The following is an 18,846-nucleotide window of genomic DNA, read 5'->3' as shown; positions in this document are numbered from 1 at the left end:
TCATCATCGGGTCATATCTCTGGCAAGGTATTGATAATCTGAAATCCTTCTTAAGATGGTTCAATTGCTAGTACCTAATACGTCACCTCGTAATACGTGCGCGACTTTCAAGGCGGGCAAGAGCCTGCTCAACCGCCTGTCTAGGTATGTCCGGGATCACCTCGCCGACGTTTAACGCATCAGCCGGTGCGGCAGGAGGAGGGCCAGCAACTCCAGCGGCGGCATCCTCGTCCACGTCCACATCGCGCTCCACGGGTTCCGTGGCAGCACCACCACCGAGTTGACCGCCAGAAATTCGTAAAAAGTCCACCCGCATTGGTTCTCGACTGACGCCCGGCCAGATGTCTGAAGGGAGGTAATCCCCCTGTTCCACACGGAAGGCTTCGCGAGCGTTGACGTCTTCCTGGAATAGTTGGTCCAGCTTCTGTCGGGTGTCTCGGAGGACCTTCTCAACCCGTTGCCGCATGTGCTTGCGGCGAGAAACCTCGAGGATAAGCCCGTCATAGGCATCCAAGAAGCACTCGTAGAGGGAACCAAGATCCGAAAATTCAGCTAGCCCGGAGCTGATCCGGTCTCGTTCCTCGTTCCAGACACGCGTGAACTGGTGTGCCTTGGCAATATAGCCCGGGAGGCGCGTCGATGCGAGAGACGATAGATGCTGAAACACATCGGTGGTGGCGTTGGAAACCGAGAGCAGAGAATCGCGCTGCGCGATAATGTTCTCAAGCACACTCTCCATCTCTCCGCTGCGGTCCTGGATTTCCATCACGACGTCTTCGGCTTCAGCTGCGTCCTTGACCAGCACGTTCACCATTTCCTGGTATTCCGAATTAGTGAGAGGATCAAGAGGTGCATTCAGGTTCTCGTTAATGTCCTCTTCGAATTTAAGACCGTTGCGTCCACTGACGGTCACCGGAGGCATGTCACCGGTGATCGACCGAGCAGCTGCTCCACCGCCCTCTGTATGCTTCACTGCAGTGACGCAGAGATCAAAATGCCGGACAAGTGATTCCAGTAGATTCGCCATTTCCTGGGCGTGCATCTCCAATGAGCTCAACATGCCTGGCAGGGCAGATAGAGAAGCCATGCCCGAGTGTGTGGAAGCGGAAGAGGATGAAGAAGAAGCAGAGGACCGCGAAGAAGCCATCTTCATTGCCGTTCGATATTGACCCAACGCTTCTTTGATGGAATGGAGTTCATCGTCAAAAGCACGGTTGGACTCGTCTAGTTCTGCCTGTGCGGCATTGGTACGGTCGATTGAGCTTTTCAAAGTCGCATGCAGCTCCTCGACACCACGTTCATCCACAAAGTCATGGAGGCTCTTAGGATCTTCCCCCTCTGGCCGAAAGGCGGCGTGAACTATCGTATCTCTCAGAGTGTCAAGAGTGTTGCGGAGCCGCCCATCGGCGGCATCCAAGTCTTTCAAGATGTCTGAAAAATCAGCACGTCCGCGATGGGAGATCTCTTCAACCTCGGCCCGAACATTATAGAGTAATCGCAGCTGATTATTCAGGCCACGACGCAGGAAGCCCGTCCGTGCAGAAACCACAACACTCTCTTCGACCGCTGACCGAGCCGTTGTCACAATTTCGTTGGCACGCCAGACATGATTAATTGAAGACAGGGACCGCTTGGCTGCCACAAGATGCGCGATAAGACTCTCTAGGTGAGGGACTGATTTCCCTTGGTTCTCTTCTATTCTGGATGAAGCAGGCCTGTCGCTAGAACCCAGTGATGACGATGATTGCGACGACGCCATGGTTCCAGCTCCTCTCACACCCTCGGTCGATAACGCTGAATGGCTCGTCAATGGTGTGATTTAGGCAAAGATGAGATCTTGAACAAGTGGCACGGGAAAGCGTGTTGCAGATTGTTTCGGAGAACAAGACTGATCCAAATGAGACGAGATGTCTGACAGATTACGAGAGATGGCGCAAATAAGAAGACACGTCAAGCAAGATGCAACAAAGTTCCGGCAGATCCGCTCAAATCAACAGTATCTTGCAAATCAATAGTCGGATTCACCACTTGCCCTGAGACTCATCCTTTCTACTCTGTCTCTGCCTGCTTCTGCCGCCCGGGTCAGATTCCGTCAGGGATCCTGCGAGTAGAACGAAAAGAGACGTCTAAATAAACGTAATTGGGGCCGGAGTGGAGCAGATCAAAAATAGCTTCAGATAGCGTATCCCGGAATCCGCCATCCAGACATCCACAGCTGGGGAATCAAACAGATACACCCATGTCCCCTAACGTGTGTCGTCGTAGATTCCCCGTCGGACGTGTGTGTACACCACCGGAACTCGCAACAAGATCGCCTCTGCCAAACGATGAGTGAGAAAACGTAAAAGGCCACCCGAAAGTCATCAAAAGCAGGAGGGGAATCCGGGCAATGCGAGAGTTTGCCATCCTCACCAGACAGGTTGAGTCTCAGACCACGAAGCAACCGCTGCCAGCAGACTTTGGAATACGTAGAAAACCTAGTGCAGAGGGTACTTACGAGACACCGCACGGCCTCGAGCCCTCAACTTTCCTGTAGACTCAAAATCACCCAAGAACAAGCCTGGGGATGACTCAAGGCGCCAGACGCCCAGGGTTCCAGAAAGTCGGTGAGACTGGGGCCCCTCGGCGTGTCCCGTCGTCCTGCAGAGACGGAGACTGATCTGGGCAAGCTGGGCGAGGGCGAAGTGGACGACCCGCAAATCTAGAGATCCCAAATGGTGCGATCGTGGCCCGGGCAGTCGTGCTCTTGCGCGAGACTCGCCCAGTCTTGAGGCGATTGTGCAAGTCGGGCTGGCGATGGCGTGATATCGGTCACGTGATTGTCTGTATCGGGAATAGCGCCAAATTTGGGGGGCGATCACGACAGCGATAGCGCTGTTGCGTGCTTGCTGGATGGGCCACAGCAAGATCTGCTACCCCATACTGATACTCATAAAACTGCGACTGCATCTTACGTCTGTTCCTGCAGCTCCAGATTATAATCTGATGAGATTCACCCACCAGGAGACTGTTGACCAGCCCGGGATTTTTGTGTGTTACCTTTGTTGAATGAATCTCTCCGCTCGCTCTGTTGTGTTATCTGCTATCCCCCCACAGGGTACTCGCAGGGTGGTTCAAAAATCATCCAGGGAGGCAAAAGAGAACCCCTCGATCACCACGGCGGCCTAACCCCCCCCCCCAACGATAATTTCTCGCTCGTTTGGATTTCTTTCTATACCTTGCGACTCTCGCGGTTGATCAGGGTGAGAGAAAAATTGCAAAGGAAGCGACTGGGCACGCGCTGAGTTGGACCGTACGCTGCTGTGTCTGGGTCTGAACGTACGACGGGTAGAGGGAGACTTTTCCATCAAGAGATCTCCCCCCGTTGACGGTACGATGGGAGAGTCCGATGGCGAGCATTCGATCTTTGGTCCGACGAGAACTTCCGACGAGAACAATGAGTTCGCCGAATCTACACCGAAACCGCTGCAGAAGACCTTGAACAAGCCCTTTAACATGACCCCGTCAAAGCTTGCAGACGCGAACGTGGCACCTTTCCTTGCGAAACACATCCCAGAACAATACGCTCCTCTTGGCCCGCAGCCGGGCGATTCGGTTGAATCGGCAATGGCCAGCTCGAGATTCTGCTATCGACACCGGCCCGATCTGAAGTGTCGGCGCCAGGCCGACGAGCCGACCATGGACAAGCTGCAGCATGTACGTCTGCGTTGAAAACTGGTAGCACACTGGAATTTAGGCTGACATGGGTTGCTAGGATCTGGAATCGCTGCCTCAGCGAGATCGCCAGGGGATCGCTCATGTTTGGTCCCTCTTCTCCGCCGCTCCACCGAAACAGAGAAAATTGATGTTGCAGGGGATCTTATCCCAATGTTGCTTCCCGCAGCTTTCATTCATCTCGGAGACCGTCGATAACCTTGTTCGCATCGACTTCCTCGCCGTATTGCCTCCCGAGCTCTCGTTCAAGATTCTCTGCTATCTCGACACGGCCTCACTTTGCAAAGCCGCGCAAGTCTCTAGAAGATGGAAGGTTCTGGCTGATGACGATGTGGTCTGGCACCGCATGTGCGAGCAACACATCCATCGGAAATGCAAGAAGTGCGGATGGGGTCTACCACTACTGGACCGCAAGAGACTACGCGACTCTAAGCGAGAAATTGAGCTCCGTGCCACCAATTTCAATATGAACGCTGCCATCTCGGCCTCCTCACCTTCCCACACCGCCGATACTCCTTGTTCCCAGTCAGAAGTTGCCACTATCAATAAAAACAAGCGCAAATCCGATGACATTCCTGCCGAGGAAGAGGCGGCCGTCAAACGCCCGTGTACCTCCATTCCGTCTGCGCCCGAGGAAGATGGTGACTTTTACACCCGGCGCCGTATTCCTTGGAAGTCCGTCTACATGAAACGCTGGAAAGTGGGCAATAACTGGAGGCACGGGCGATGCAACGTCAAGACCTTCCGGGGACACACCAACGGAGTCATGTGCCTCCAGTTTGAGGATAATATCCTGGCCACCGGTTCCTACGATATGACTATCAAGATCTGGGATACCGACACCGGGAAAGAGCTACGCACGCTCCGAGGCCATCGTGCTGGTATTCGCTGCCTACAGTTTGACGACACAAAACTGATCAGCGGAAGCCGGGATGGAGTCTTGAAAATCTGGAATTGGCGCACAGGTGCTTGCATTGGCACCCACATTGGTCACCAGGATGGAATAATCGGATTGCATTTTGATGGTGGAATTCTGGCAACGGCCTCCGTCGACACGACTGTGAAGATATGGAACTTTGAAGGCAAATCAACCCACGTCCTGCGTGGCCACACCGACTGGGTAAATGCCGTTCGCATCGATGCCTCGTCACGAACCGTCTTCTCAGCCTCGGACGACTGCACCGTCCGAATCTGGGACCTGGATACTAAGCAGTGCCTCCGCATCTTTCACGGTCACGTGGGCCAAGTGCAACAAGTTGCTCTGTTGCCTCGCGAATTTGAACTTGACTATGAAGAGCATGATGCTCAGTGCGAGAACGATAACCATAGCGTTCTCTCTGCGGCTGCTACCGATTCGCCGTCGCCTCACAGAACGGAAGACGATGCCGATTCCGTGGAGCTGCAGACCGACTCGTTCGGACCCTTCTTCAGCAGCAGTGGCGACCGCCCTGAGCCTCCCCGCTACATGATCACCAGCGCATTGGATTCGACCGTTCGTCTCTGGGACACGATGACGGGCAAATGCCTGCGCACGTTCTTCGGCCACGTTGAGGGCGTCTGGGCGCTGTCAGTCGACAATCTCCGTGTGGTTACCGGAGCCGAGGACCGCATGGTCAAGCTTTGGGACCCTCGCACCGGTCTTAACGAGGGCACCTTCACGGGCCATCTGGGCCCAGTCACCTGTGTTGGCCTGGGTGACAGCCGCTTTGCTTCTGGAAGCGAAGATTGCGACGTGCGCGTTTATAGTTTCGAGGATGATGAGGTGTGATGCGCGTCTCGTTCTGTGCTTTTCATCTGTTTCATTGATACCCGGTAGTCTGTTCAAGGCTTTTCTTTTCTTTTCCCCCTTTCATCATTGGCAAAAACGACATATCGGGGATATTTCCTCTTTTACTACTTTTGTTCTATCAAAGCATCCTACTGTACCTCTGGAGGCGTTCATCTTTTTTGAATATATGTTTTTTTATAAGGGGTGTTCTTTTGGGCATATGGGCTTTTGGGGAGTCCGGTGTTTTCTCAGGGAATATGGTTACTATTGAATATTAAGATATTATGATCTCATTACCACACCTTACCATATATAGTTATGTTAAGTACATAATATCATATTTTCTTGCGATTCCAGTTTCCTTATTTCATATGGTGACTATATAAGAAATATCTTTTTATAAAGACTTTATACTCTTTTCACTAGTTAGTGACAAAGCTTGCTAAACAACCCGTCTAGTTGACCGGCTCTACTTCATTACTTGGGTTCAAGGATAGCAGGTCTCAAATGGTATAAATGACCAGAATTTAGCTCCATGTGCTTCTTGATCCCTGATGCCTATATATGCTAGTGTATCAATAGATATATGTAGTCCACAGCCATCTCATACCATGCAATCCAACCGAACCCAAAACCATCATGAAGATTCGTAAACCCTATATGCAAAAGAAAGACCCGTAATGACGTATAAAACGAGGCAAATGATCGGAGAATGAGAATGATCATTTCTTCTTCTTCGACGAGGTAGCCACAAGCCGCTTCTTGAGATGTTTCGGCATCTTGTTGGCACGTTGCTCGCGCTTGGCTTCTTTCACCTGACGCTTGTGGTCTCGCTTGGAATCCTTATCCTCGAAACGCTTCCCCCGGGGCTGTTTGGGAGCAAAGGGATCCGTTTCACCATCTTGCTCGTCATCCTCGGAACCAGAGACAGACACGCCGCCACTGATCTCCGAATCTGACTGCTCGGCGGTATCTTTTTGAGCAGCAGACTTATCGGTGGCCAGTAGATTGCGATAGACGAGGTCGCTGCCCTCGCCATCGCGAACCTTCTCCGCGTCGCGTTCAAAATCATAGACTTGTTCCAGCGTCTGAGGAATGTACTGCTGTCGGAAAACAGCGGTGTCAACGTCATCCTCGGCATCACCAGCTTCGGCCTGTGCAAAGAGCATCTCGATAGCCTGGTTCATCTCCTTGTTCCCTTCTGTAATGGTGGAGGGTCCTTCCGTGGAGGTAATAAATGCGAACACGAGCTGCTCGGGCAGCGTCGCAACTCCCTTGCGACGGAAGAAATCACTGACGTTCTTGATGTCCATGCGCAGGAATTCCAAGCTGCTAGGATGTTCGTGTTCAACACTCTGGCTGACGTCGATGATATAAAGCTTCTTCTTATGGTAGAGGATGTTGTACTCGCTCAAGTCGGCATGAACAAGATGGCAGGTCTGGTACATCACCCGCATGTAGCCCAGGAGCTCAACGTACAAGGAACGCCACCTTGTCTCAGGCTCCGGAATATCGAACTCAACATCCTTGAGACGGGGAGCGGCCAGGCCTTTGGAATTGCCGAGGAATCCCATCACAAGGACGTGGAGCCGTAACTGAATAGGCTCGGGGCAGGGAATGCCGGCAACATAGATTCTCCGCAGGTTTCGCATTTCCTTTTCCGCCCAAAGCTTCACCATAGCTCGGTTGTTGCTTTTGCTGTATCCCTGTCTGAAACGGAACTCGCCAGTCACGTACCTGTCTCGGTCCTTGAAGACCAAGATACTCGTCTTGTAGACCTTGATCGCGCGGTTCTGTGGTGGGGCATCCAAGTCGTCTTCCGGCGGCTGCAGAATCGCGTGGTAAACATTGGCTTCCTTACCCGTCGAAAGACAACCGTGGATCTCAGAGACAACATTGCGGTTGATCATCTGCAGCAGGATCATCCGTGTCCGAGGGTCCAGGACCTGCTCAGAGGTTGCTCGATCAGCCTTGTCGGCGCCACGCTCTCCTCGAACCGCCAGCCCAGACTGGACATTGTCAAGCTTGATCTTCGCCGCATGCCGAGTAAGGGACTTGACTTGATCGTCCACAGATGCGTATACATTCACAGTCGGTTTTTGTGTGTTTGTCTTAGGGTACGTCCATCGGGGAGCGTTCGGGTCGGCAGCGAGCTCGTTCGTCTTTCGTTGGCGATTGTACGCCTTTGTGAGATCTGCATGATTTGCGGAATTGATGTCTTCTTCATCCAATTCCTCCTCGAAAATGTCGTCGTAGAAATCATCGTCACCGTCTTCCTCCTCTTGATCCGCGGTCTCTTGCCCCGCCGTGGTGGGGGGTTTATCGTCGTCTTCGTTCACATACCCTTGGTTTTGAACGTAAGTGTGCGTAGGAGCAAGGCCGTCTGCAAGCCCAGGTACCTGCGACTCAGACCCGGAAGTAGCCATGATGGATTTGTAAAGCACAGGGCGTTGTGTTGGAAAAATCGAGGACCGTGAGGGTTGTTCGCCTACAGCAACACTTTTTTTTTGCCGCAGTGCGACAATTTCGGTCTCACCGCCCGGCAGAACCCCGCGCCCACAGGAGAAACGCGCTTGAGACCGCCCGATGCTTGTCCAACGCGTGAGGGAGAACAGAACAGCTCCGACGCAAACACCGGGGAACCGCCTTGCAGCATTCGCTCTTTTTCGGCTGTCGAGCTCGGTGGGCGACTGTGAAACAGGTGCCTAAGATCTAGGTTTATACATTGGCGCGTGATGCTGTGGAAGTGAACTGACGCCTTGCACACGTTACGCGCGTCTCCATCAAGATGTATATCAAGCAGATCATTATTCAGGGCTTCAAGAGGTAAGACCAGAGGAGTTTTATCGAAAAAAACTCTCCGATTCTCACTTTTTCCCACAGCTACAAGGACCAGACCGTGATTGAACCCTTCTCCCCGAAGCATAATGTGATCGTCGGCCGCAACGGTTCGGGCAAGAGCAATTTCTTTGCGGCCATCCGTTTTGTTCTCAGCGATGCCTACACTCATCTCGGCAGAGAAGAGCGGCAAGCTCTTCTCCACGAAGGATCTGGCTCGGCTGTGATGTCTGCATATGTGGAAATCATATTCGACAACTCTGACGAACGGTTTCCGACTGGCAAGCCTGAACTGGTCCTCCGTCGTACGATCGGGCTGAAGAAGGACGAATACACGCTGGATCGCAAGAATGCGACCAAGGCAGATGTGATGAACCTGTTGGAATCCGCTGGCTTCTCTCGGTCGAATCCGTACTACATCGTTCCTCAAGGTCGAGTCACGGCCTTGACAAACATGAAGGACTCGGAACGTTTGAGCCTGCTTAAAGAAGTCGCGGGAACACAGGTCTACGAGGCGCGACGCGCAGAATCCTTGAAAATCATGCACGAAACCAGCAATAAGCGATCCAAAATCGATGAACTGTTGGATTTCATCAACGAGCGGCTGGCTGAACTGGAGGAAGAAAAGGACGAGCTCCGAAGCTTCCAAGAGAAGGACAAGGAGAGGAGATGCCTCGAATATACTATCTATTCTCGCGAGCAGCAGGAGATTGCTGGTGTCCTTGACAGTCTGGAAGAGCAGAGACAGACGGGTGTCGAGGATACAGACATCAACCGAGATCGTTTTATTCAAGGAGAAAAGGAAATGGGCCAGATTGATGCGGAGATTGCGGAGTGCAAGCAACAGATCGAATTCTTGAAGGTTGACAAAGCTCAGCTGGAAGACGAGCGCCGCCAGACTTCCAAAGTACTCGCCCAGGTCGAGCTTCAGGCGAAATCGCTAGCCGACAACCAGGCGGCAGCTGCATCTTCGAAGGCGCGTCATGATTCGGACCTGCAGTCGGTTCAGACTGCTATTCAAGAGCGAGAAGCTGAGCTGGCTCAACTAAACCCTCGTTTCAACGCTGCTAAAGAGCAAGAAGACAGCATCAGGACAAAACTCAACGAGGCCGAAACCTCTAGACAGCGTCTCTATGCTAAGCAGGGTCGTAACTCACGTTTCAGGAACAAATCCGAACGAGACAAATGGCTGCAAAAGGAGATTAGGGAAAATCACTCTTCTATTTCTAATGTCCAAGCTGTGATGGCTCAAACTCAAGAAGACATCAAAGGGCTCGAAAATGATATTGCACTTCTCGAACCGGAAACGGAGCTCTTGCGCAAGCGCATTGAGGGGAGAGGAGACACCATGCATGACATCGACCAGCAACTCCAGGCCGCCAAAGACGAAAGGGACCGCCTCATGGACCAAAGAAAGTAAGTTCCAGCTCACCCCGTCACAGATTCCATCATTTAACATGGGATTGTAGAGAGCTGTGGAGAGAAGAGGCGAAACTCGACTCGATACTCTCGAACGCCTCTCAAGAGGTCGACCGTGCCGAACGCTCTCTTTCTCACATGATGGATCACAATACCAGCCGTGGTATTGCAGCTGTTCGCCGGATCAAGCGCCAGTACGATTTGGGGGGAGTTTATGGGACACTAGCCGAGCTATTCGAGGTCAATGACAGGTACCGAACAGCAGTTGAAGTTACCGCTGGGCAAAGTCTCTTCCACTATGTCGTTGACACCGACGAAACCGCCACCAAGGTTCTAGAGATCTTGCAGAACGAAAAGGCCGGAAGAGTTACATTCATGCCCTTGAATCGACTGAGGTCCAAGCCGATTAACATGCCCAGGGCTAGCGATACCATCCCGATGATCGAAAAATTGCAGTATGACTCTACCTATGAAAGAGCGTTCCAGCACGTTTTTGGCAAGACCATTATTTGCCCGAACTTGCAGGTTGCGTCGCAGTACGCTCGAAGCCACGGCGTCAATGCCATCACTCCCGAAGGAGATCGGTCTGACAAGAGAGGAGCTCTCACCGGTGGATTCCATGATTCACGCCAGTCACGACTAGATGCCGTCAAGAACGTTGCCAAATGGCGCGACGAGTACGAATCAAAGAAGAACAGAGCTGGAGAGATCCGGAAAGAGTTGGAGCAATTAGACCAAATCATCACCAAAGCAGTGGGTGAATTGCAGAAGTTAGAGCAACAGAGACATCAGGTGCAGAATAGCAATGGGCCACTCCGTCAGGAGCTGCGAGGAAAGCGTGACTTGCTCCAAAATAAGAGTGACAGCCTCGAGGCAAAACGGCGCGCTCTCCGCAATATCGAGTCTAATCTGGCTGCCCTAAATGACCAAGTCAAGGCTTTTGAGGGGGAATTATCATCTCCATTCCAAAAGTCACTTAGCAACGAGGAAGAAGCAATGCTTGACACCCTTAGTACAACAGTTCAAGAGCTTCGGCAACAGTATTCAGAGCTTTCCAGCCAACGCAGCGAGCTTGAGACCCGCAAATCAGTCTTGGAGGTGGAGCTCCGCGAGAATCTTAACCCTCGCCTTGACCAGCTTGTCAGCCAAGATCTTGACATGGCCGATGACTCGGCCCAAGGGAACCTGAAGGAGACGCAGCGTGAATTGAAGCGGTTAGGTAAAGCTCTCGAAAAGCTCAGCGCGCGTCTTCAACAGGTCGATGAGTCGATAGAACAAGGAAATGCCAAAGTTACCGAGCTTCAGCAGCGCAACGCTGATACCCGACGAGAGATGGACGATTTGGCCAAGTCTATTGAAAAGCATCAACGGCGTATGGAAAAGAGCATGCAAAAACGGGCTGCTCTAACGAAGCAAGCCACGGAGTGCGCTTCTAACATTCGTGACCTGGGAGTCCTTCCGGACGAGGCTTTCACAAAGTACAAGAACACCGATTCCAACAATGTGGTCAAGAAGCTCCACAAAGTGAATGAAGCGTTGAAGAAATATGCCCATGTCAACAAGAAGGCTTTCGAACAATACAACAATTTCACCAAGCAGCGGGAGACGCTCACTCAAAGACGGTCAGAGTTGGATGCATCGCAAAAGTCGATCGACGATCTCATCCAAGTCCTTGATCAACGCAAAGATGAAGCAATTGAACGTACCTTCAAGCAGGTGTCTCGAGAATTTCACAACGTTTTTGAGAAGCTAGTCCCCGCTGGTCGTGGTCGCTTGATCATCCAACGAAAGATTGATCGTGCCACACAGCCAGCCGATGACCTCGATTCAGACGATGAGAATACTCGCCAAAGTGTCGAGAACTACGTTGGGGTCGGCATCAGCGTTAGCTTCAACAGCAAGCATGACGACCAGCAACGGATCCAGCAGCTCAGCGGTGGTCAAAAGAGTAAGACGTCCTTTTTTGGGTAGAAGTCCGGGGCTTCTGCTAACATTGCCTTTCTTTTTCCAGGTCTTTGCGCTCTCGCCCTGGTCTTCGCCATCCAGGCCTGTGACCCTGCGCCATTTTACCTGTTCGACGAGATTGACGCCAATCTGGATGCTCAATACCGCACGGCTGTCGCGCAGATGCTGCAATCCATTTCGGATGCAACAAATGGACAATTCATCTGCACAACTTTCCGACCCGAGATGCTACATGTCGCGGAGAAGTGCTACGGGGTCAGCTTCCGCAACAAGGCCAGTACGATTGACGTGGTGTCGCGCGATGAGGCCCTGAAGTTTGTTGAGGAGCAGAAGACATAATTTTTCATCGAGAACCCTAGTTACTAAATCTGTATCTTCCTTCTACTGGGCTGTTGGGATGGACAAGGATGGCGCATTGATTTCTTCCTTTCTTTCAGAATTTTGCTCATGAATGGGACTATTGCTCGGCTCTTCTGACTTTTCCTTGTATCTATCTGAGGACCGTGTTGTTATGTGCCATTAGCCAGTGCCTCTATTTCGCGGAGCATTTGCTGTACTGTATATAGGCGAGCGCCCATTCGTAACCGACACCGAATTGTTTCTACTATATGAGAAATTCTAATCTACTTCTATGGCTCCTCTATACGCGTCTCTTGAGGTTTCTCTCCCGTCCACTCTACCAAGATATGCTCTGGCACATCACGCAGCAGGATGTGGACGTGTTCGAGCGCCCTGACGCTCTGCAGGGCGGTCCAGTTCTTGAACCACACAACATGCTCGGCCGGGTTGGCGAAACACTCCTTCTCCCTCGCCAGTCGATCGACAAACGTCCGCTGGACGAAGGCCTCGATGCAGGCACGCGAATCGTCCGTCACATCGCCCCCGTTCTCCTTGACGGGCACGGGTGTCCGCAGCCAGACCACGAGATGAGAGATGTCCGGCGTAACGCCGTACGGCCAGTCGTTGCGCAGGATCTTGTAGTCTGCCGGGTCGGCGAAAGGAATGGGGTTTTTGAAGGGGAAGACGGGGCAGCTATCACCGGCCACGGCTGGGGTAGGAGCAGCACCAGTAACTGTACTATTCGGTACGGTTTCTGGCGGAATGGTCCATTTCAATCGGCGCTGGCAGATGTAGTTTGTAATAGTGCCATATTGAGCTTTAATACCTCGCGTCCAGTCAATGTAGCGGATAAGGTCTGAGGGTTTCCGCTTGAACGCAGCGAGGTCGTTGCGAGCTGGGCGAATAAGCTGACCATGATATTTATAATAGCCACAAATGTCAAAAAGCTTCAAACTTCATCATACCGATAATCTCCTTGATGTTCTCCCAGTCGTGGTAGAGGAACTCCTCGTCGGTCTGCGAGAGAACCTGGCGGTCAACGTCCGTGAGGTGGAAGGGAGCCGTTTCCTGAGCGACTCCCGGCGCCATAATGGTATCTCGGTAGAGGCAACTAGATTAGAATAGAGACCAAGGTGAATCCAGAGGAACCGCCTGCCAGATTGAGCTGTGGGAGTCCCAAACCGAAGGAATTCTCGTCGGTGGCATTGACCTGGGACGCTTTTCACCTTAGTGGTTAGTTAGCCAGTCAGCATTTTACCACACTGTGAAATGATTGCCAAAACACCCTCACCGGGCTGCTGTCGGCTATAATCAGTCCTATACCAACTCCTACTCGCAACTAATTAACTAACTGGTTACCAGATAACTACAATCCGAATCTACCCCCGGAAATCACATCCTAAAGTAGTAGACAAACACACTCCGCAGCGGAACTGAACGGGCCGACGCTTTTTCTTTGGCTCGGAGCACCGATCGGCGGCTTATCGCTCATCTCATTGACTCGTTGCTTTCTCCCTCTCCATCGTGGCTTTTCTTCTGTCGACGGTGTCCTTTCTTCTATCTTCCTGCGTTAGTCCTCTCCAGCTCGCAGAGAGTACCCGTCACGATGAGGTAGGGATCGCACTGTCCGTGAGCTGCCGTGCTTGTTGTGATCATGGTTTGACTGACGTGCCTCTCTAGCAACGTCTTCTCCACCGAAAACATCAACGGGGTTATTATCCCCTCGGCCCTCCTGGTGGTCGGCACCTTTCTTGTTAAGAAGGAATTGGTGCCGTTTGCCGTTGCAGTAGCTGCTATGCTCTCTGCATGGAAGGTGTTTAGCAACAGTGAGTGATATTCGCCAATTGAGAAGAGAGAGAGAGACAGAGAGAGAGAGACAGAGAGAGAGAGAGAGAGAGAGAGAGCATGTGTGTGCGCGTGTGTGTGGCTGGGCTAACGAGCAGCAATTGCTTAGAACAACGAAAGGTTCTCAATCCTACCGAGTTCCAGGAGTTCCCCTTGACCAAGAAAACCGAGATTTCTCACAATGTCACCATCTACCGCTTCTCGCTCCCTCGCCCCACCGACATCCTGGGTCTCCCCATCGGCCAGCACATTTCCCTCGCCGCCAACATCCCCGGCCAGCCCAAGGAGGTTGTGCGCTCATACACCCCCATCTCCTCGGACAATGAGGCTGGGTACTTCGACCTTCTGGTCAAGGCCTACCCGCAAGGTAACATCTCCAAGTACCTGACCACCCTCGAGATCGGTCAGACCATGAAGGTCCGTGGTCCCAAGGGTGCTATGGTTTATACTCCGAACATGTGCAGCCGCATTGGAATGATTGCTGGTGGTACCGGCATTACCCCTATGTATCAGATCATCAAGGCGATCATCCGCAACCGTCCCCAGAATGGTGGAAATGACACCACCAAGATCGATCTCATTTTCGCTAACGTGAACCCCGAGGATATCCTGCTCCGGGATGAGCTGGATGCGCTCGCCAAGGACGATAAGCTCTTTGACATTCACTACGTTCTCAACAACCCTCCCCAGGACTGGTCGGGTGGTGTTGGCTTCGTTACCCCCGACATGATCAAGGTGAGCCGAACTCGATTAGGCCATTTTATTTTCTCCCCATGCGCTGATTACCTTCCTACTAGGAACGCCTGCCTGCTCCCGCCAGCGATATCAAGATCCTCCTTTGCGGTCCGCCTCCGATGATCAGCGCCATGAAGAAGGCTACCGAGTCTCTTGGCTACACCAAGGCTCGTCCTGTCAGCAAGCTCGAGGATCAGGTTTTCTGCTTCTAAATGCAGTCTTTCTTTTAGTCTTATGAAACTCGTCAGATGCAGCGACCTTTTGTTCTCCAGTCAGGGACTTGCGCCAAAAATAGCTCTTGTTCCTTTTTACCGAGTAAATATCGAGCGCATGGGAACCGTTGGCAGAGACCGGTCTCAGTTTTCTGCAATGCGACTCGGAGGCCTCAGTTCCGGTCGTTACTGTTAATCTGGAGACATAGATCTCAAGAAAAACAGATTTATGCGGGATAGATGGTGTGAGGAAGAAGCATTCTGTCAGACGCCAGAATGGTTACAGATAGGTGGGAAAAATGAAAATAATTTATATTTATACATTTCGCAACATATCGTACATTACTCTCATATTATGAGCCAAGAGGCGTCGACTCCTGTATCTCGATCATTCCGTCCACCATCTGTAGAAACTTGTGCGCGTATTCTTCTGCTGTAGTGGTGATCGACATGGGTCCCATTCGGCCGATGACATTGAACGTCTGCACGAGACCAGTCATCGCCTGCGCGTGTAGCTTGTGCTTTGCCCAGAAGAAATCCAGCAACACGGCCCGGTACGTCCACTTGCCGTCCGCGGAACGTACGCCCTCCCGCCACGCGCTCTTCGCTCCGACTGTCTTCGCCGGCTGCACACTCGCCGGGTACCGGATTAGAAACAGCGAGTAGTCTACTGCGTTGGCTGATTCGAGGAACCCCGTGTCCTGGTTGAGGGTCTGCTTGAGGTCCTCGTACTCAGTGTGCGTGATACGGATTTTGTCATCAAAGGTGTCTGCGAGCTTGTCCATCGTCTCCGCGCTGACAAGCTGCTCCGGCAGAAGGTCGCGCTCCGGGTAGAAATAGTCGATAGGTTTAAGGTCGTAGGTTTCCCATTGGCAATCCTCCGTCTTCCCGTAACAGGCGTTTTCCATCACGATGTGGTGCGCTGATATAGTCCCCACCAGACTGCCAAACGTAATATATGGCGCGTAGAGATAGTCTGTGATTCGAACGAGTAATGAGCCCGGGTGGGCAGTCATGTAGTTGCAGTAGGGCTCGAAGAGGTCGGTGCGGAAGAAGCTGTGCTCAAAGTGTCGGGGAAGACTTTTGACGAGGAACTTGCAGTCAGAAGTGGTGAGAAACGTCTGATTCTGTATCAGTATTTCGCCCAATCTTCTTAGTTTAGTCACCATACCGAGCCAGAGTATCCTAAATCCCCCATCGCCTTCAAAGGTACATCCCCGTCCTGAGATCGAAACGAGGAGTGGTATTCCTCATCATCGATGCCCCACACATCTCTACGTAGTCTCGATGAGCAGACTTCGTCGAAGCGAATTAGCTTGATATGAATGCAGTCAAAAAATGCCAGGATGCGTCCGATGATCGTCTTTCGAAACGCCCTCTGGTTTCGAAATAGCGCTCTCTGGATGGATCTTGTGAGGGCAGTCTGGCGGCGATTCCGTGCCATGGCCAGTTATATCGGCTAAGAGATGCACAGTGTATAAACATCTCGAACAGCTTTGGTGTCAAGATACCAAGGTTGAGGTAACGGTAACCAGTGTTGTTGCTGTTGTTGTTATGACGTCACCCAAAGCTGTACTTTAGGGCTTAGGGCTAACTAGCTGACGTGATCACATGACGTTGTGCTCACCGCCCGGGCAGTATTGAGGGTTGCCGCTTTGAGTCAGAAAAAGTTCCCCTCCGTGACTTGAGATCCCCTCCGTTTATGGGTCGCCATCTTTTGAGCGGGGCCCGGCGATTTTCCACTGCCATTTTTCCAGGCCTACGATCGTGCAGACCAGTTACCGGCCCATCCCCCCCCAGCTGTCGTCTTCGTCCAGTGTCGCAGTCTCCTGTGTCGCTTTGGTCCTCTTCCCCCTCTTCTATCAATAGAAAAGCTTCTCTGCGACGGCAGCTTTCGACAACCATGGCCTCCGCCGACACTCTCCCCGCTGCGGTGCAGGGGCTATCTATCCATTCCACGAGTGAACAGTCCAAGTTCGAGGGCTGCTTTCCTTCCCTGAACCCCATCGATATCTACCGACAGGAGATCGCTGAGAAGCTGGGCGCCGCGACCGGTATCGATTCCGAGAAGATCTACACCCGCTTGAACTGGACCAGCACCTTGGACAAAGGTGACCTGATCCTGCCGGTATGGGCTCATAGTGTTTCCAATGTTGAACCCCCTGGAACTAATGGGCATTGATTCCTTGTATTAGATTCCCTCGCTGCAGATCAAGAAGAAGCCCCAGGAACTGGCGCAAGAATTGGCCGACAAGTTCCCCGAGTCCGACCTCGTCGAACCCCCGGTGCCGATGGGCGTTCATCTGCAGTTCTTCTGCAAGCTCAAGCCCCTCACCGAGACCGTCATTACCCGCATCCTGAAGGACAAGGCTGCCTTTGGTACCAACGGTAACCAGGGTCTGCGGGACCCCGCCGACCCCTCCAAGGGCCAGAAGAAGATGATTATCGAGTTTTCATCGCCAAATATTGCCAAGCCCTTCCACGCAGGCCATTTGCGTAGTACAATCATTGGAGGTTTCCTCGCGAACCTGTTCACTGTCATGGGATGGGACGTGATCAAGATGAACTACCTCGGTGACTGGGGAAAGCAGTATGGTCTGCTTGCCAACGGATACAAGCTGTTCGGTAGCGAGGAGCAACTGATCAAGAACCCCATTGCCCATCTGTTTGACGTTTACGTGAAGATCAACGCCATCGTCGCCGAACAGGACGGCCCGATCAAAGACCTCAAGGAGCAAATCAAGGCGAAGAAGGAGAAGGGCGAGGAAGTTGCCACTCTTGAGGCAGACCTGGCTAAGCTCGTCGATGTCAGCGAGGATGAGAAGGCTCGCCGTTACTTCAAGAGCATGGAAGACGGCGACCCGGATGCCCTCGCTCTGTGGAGCCGCTTCCGTGATCTCAGTATTGAGAAGTACAAGCAAACGTATGCCCGTCTCAACATCGACTTTGACGTCTACTCCGGAGAGTCTCAGATCAAGCCTGAGAGCATGGCGTCCGCCTACCGGACCATGGAGAAGTCCGGCGTTTCCGAAGAGTCCGAGGGTGCTGTCATCGTCGATTTCACCAAGCATGGTGCCAAGAAGCTCGGCAAGGCCATTATCGTTCGTAAAGACGGAACTCCTCTGTACCTGACGCGTGATATCGGTGCCATCCAGGAGCGTGAAGAAGCGTACCACTTCGACAAGATGATCTACGTTGTCGCCGCCCAGCAGGATCTCCACCTGGCCCAGCTCTTCAAGATCACCGAACTGATGGGCCTTAAGGATCTTGCTGATCGCTGCCAGCACATCAACTTCGGCATGGTCCGAGGAATGAGCACCCGTAAGGGAACCGTCAAGTTCCTGGATGACATCCTGCGCGATGTCGGTGAAAAGATGCACGAGGTTATGAAGAAGAATACCGAAAAATACGAGCAGGTCGAGGATCCCGTGGGAACCGCTGATATCCTCGGTATCACCTCTGTCATGGTACAAGACATGACTGGCAAACGGTATTTCCCCCCATTTTCTTCTTTCCAAAACTGCTAGAAATCAAATTAGACTAATTTTCTTCCAGTATCAACGGATACGACTTCAACCTTGATGCCATGACCTCCTTTGAAGGCGACACTGGTCCGTACCTGCAGTACGCCCACGCTCGCCTCTGCTCGATGAGACGCAAGTCTGGTCTGAGCGACGAGGAGCTCTTGTCGGCAGACCTGAACCTCTTGACCGAGGCACACGCGACAGAGCTCGTCCGGCTGCTTTCCCAATGGCCCGATGTCCTGCTCAACACCACCAAGACCCTTGAACCTACCACCATCATCACCTATCTGTTCCGCATGACCCACGCCCTCAGCTCCAGCTACGATGTCCTGAAGGTGATCGGGAGCGAACCGGAGCTGAAGAAGGCCCGCATGGCTCTGTACGCATCCGCCAGACAGGTTCTACACAACGGCATGCGGGTTCTTGGTCTCAGCCCTGTTGAACGGTAAGCTTCTTCTTTTTTTTTGGTCTTTCTTGTTGAGATACT

The 18,846-nt window shown here is 52.4% G+C and overlaps 8 protein-coding genes across 8 annotated transcripts; 4 read left to right on the top strand and 4 right to left on the bottom strand.

Moving 5' to 3' along the window:
• Positions 1 to 82: 82 nt before the first annotated feature.
• ASPZODRAFT_65671 (hypothetical protein) lies at positions 83 to 1,759 on the bottom strand (the record flags this gene model as incomplete). Its single annotated transcript, XM_022729316.1, has 1 exon — positions 83 to 1,759. One exon carries the CDS (start codon positions 1,757 to 1,759, stop codon positions 83 to 85), a length of 1,677 nt encoding a protein of 558 aa, XP_022581801.1.
• An 807-nt stretch (positions 1,760 to 2,566) lies between these two features.
• On the top strand, positions 2,567 to 5,837 carry ASPZODRAFT_25354 (hypothetical protein; the record flags this gene model as incomplete). Its single annotated transcript, XM_022727998.1, has 3 exons — positions 2,567 to 2,606; positions 3,263 to 3,696; positions 3,755 to 5,837. 3 exons carry the CDS (start codon positions 2,567 to 2,569, stop codon positions 5,480 to 5,482), a joined length of 2,202 nt encoding a protein of 733 aa, XP_022581800.1. The 3' UTR covers positions 5,483 to 5,837.
• Positions 5,838 to 5,857: 20 nt separating this feature from the next.
• Positions 5,858 to 7,960, bottom strand: ASPZODRAFT_132274 (hypothetical protein). The gene has a single exon (XM_022722977.1). It carries the CDS (start codon positions 7,906 to 7,908, stop codon positions 6,205 to 6,207), a length of 1,704 nt encoding a protein of 567 aa, XP_022581799.1. The 5' UTR covers positions 7,909 to 7,960; the 3' UTR covers positions 5,858 to 6,204.
• A 310-nt stretch (positions 7,961 to 8,270) lies between these two features.
• ASPZODRAFT_15969 (hypothetical protein) lies at positions 8,271 to 12,043 on the top strand (the record flags this gene model as incomplete). Its single annotated transcript, XM_022726422.1, has 4 exons — positions 8,271 to 8,308; positions 8,366 to 9,736; positions 9,790 to 11,687; positions 11,751 to 12,043. 4 exons carry the CDS (start codon positions 8,271 to 8,273, stop codon positions 12,041 to 12,043), a joined length of 3,600 nt encoding a protein of 1,199 aa, XP_022581798.1.
• A 290-nt stretch (positions 12,044 to 12,333) lies between these two features.
• Positions 12,334 to 13,132, bottom strand: ASPZODRAFT_65037 (hypothetical protein; the record flags this gene model as incomplete). The annotated part of the gene is made up of 2 exons (XM_022729274.1): positions 12,334 to 12,938; positions 13,009 to 13,132. The coding sequence occupies 2 exons, from the start codon at positions 13,130 to 13,132 to the stop codon at positions 12,334 to 12,336; spliced, it is 729 nt and encodes a 242-aa protein (XP_022581797.1).
• Positions 13,133 to 13,649: 517 nt separating this feature from the next.
• On the top strand, positions 13,650 to 14,835 carry ASPZODRAFT_151791 (hypothetical protein; the record flags this gene model as incomplete). Its single annotated transcript, XM_022725777.1, has 4 exons — positions 13,650 to 13,654; positions 13,724 to 13,869; positions 13,998 to 14,623; positions 14,686 to 14,835. 4 exons carry the CDS (start codon positions 13,650 to 13,652, stop codon positions 14,833 to 14,835), a joined length of 927 nt encoding a protein of 308 aa, XP_022581796.1.
• A 326-nt stretch (positions 14,836 to 15,161) lies between these two features.
• ASPZODRAFT_132271 (hypothetical protein) lies at positions 15,162 to 16,351 on the bottom strand. Its single transcript, XM_022722976.1, has 2 exons — positions 16,007 to 16,351; positions 15,162 to 15,956 (listed from the first exon to the last, which is right to left on the bottom strand). Exons 1-2 carry the CDS (start codon positions 16,277 to 16,279, stop codon positions 15,189 to 15,191), a joined length of 1,041 nt encoding a protein of 346 aa, XP_022581795.1. The 5' UTR covers positions 16,280 to 16,351; the 3' UTR covers positions 15,162 to 15,188.
• Positions 16,352 to 16,738: 387 nt separating this feature from the next.
• On the top strand, positions 16,739 to 18,808 carry ASPZODRAFT_15965 (hypothetical protein; the record flags this gene model as incomplete). The annotated part of the gene is made up of 3 exons (XM_022726421.1): positions 16,739 to 16,963; positions 17,031 to 18,325; positions 18,391 to 18,808. The coding sequence occupies 3 exons, from the start codon at positions 16,739 to 16,741 to the stop codon at positions 18,806 to 18,808; spliced, it is 1,938 nt and encodes a 645-aa protein (XP_022581794.1).
• Between the last annotated feature and the right edge of the window lie 38 nt (positions 18,809 to 18,846).

This window comes from Penicilliopsis zonata (assembly GCF_001890105.1).
Source record: "Penicilliopsis zonata CBS 506.65 unplaced genomic scaffold ASPZOscaffold_6, whole genome shotgun sequence".
In the NCBI taxonomy this organism is placed as follows: domain Eukaryota; kingdom Fungi; phylum Ascomycota; class Eurotiomycetes; order Eurotiales; family Aspergillaceae; genus Penicilliopsis; species Penicilliopsis zonata.
This window is presented reverse-complemented; position numbering and strand designations above follow the sequence as displayed.

Excerpts from the sequence above, each read along its gene's own strand:
- ASPZODRAFT_132274 (XM_022722977.1), bottom strand. The coding sequence starts at position 7,908 with ATGGCTACTTCCGGGTCTGAGTCGCAGGTACCTGGGCTTGCAGACGGC.
- ASPZODRAFT_132271 (XM_022722976.1), bottom strand. The coding sequence starts at position 16,279 with ATGGCACGGAATCGCCGCCAGACTGCCCTCACAAGATCCATCCAGAGA. Across the intron at positions 15,957-16,006 it reads ATTTAGGATACTCTGGCTCG|ACGTTTCTCACCACTTCTGA; the intron begins GTATGGTGACTA and ends ATACAGAATCAG.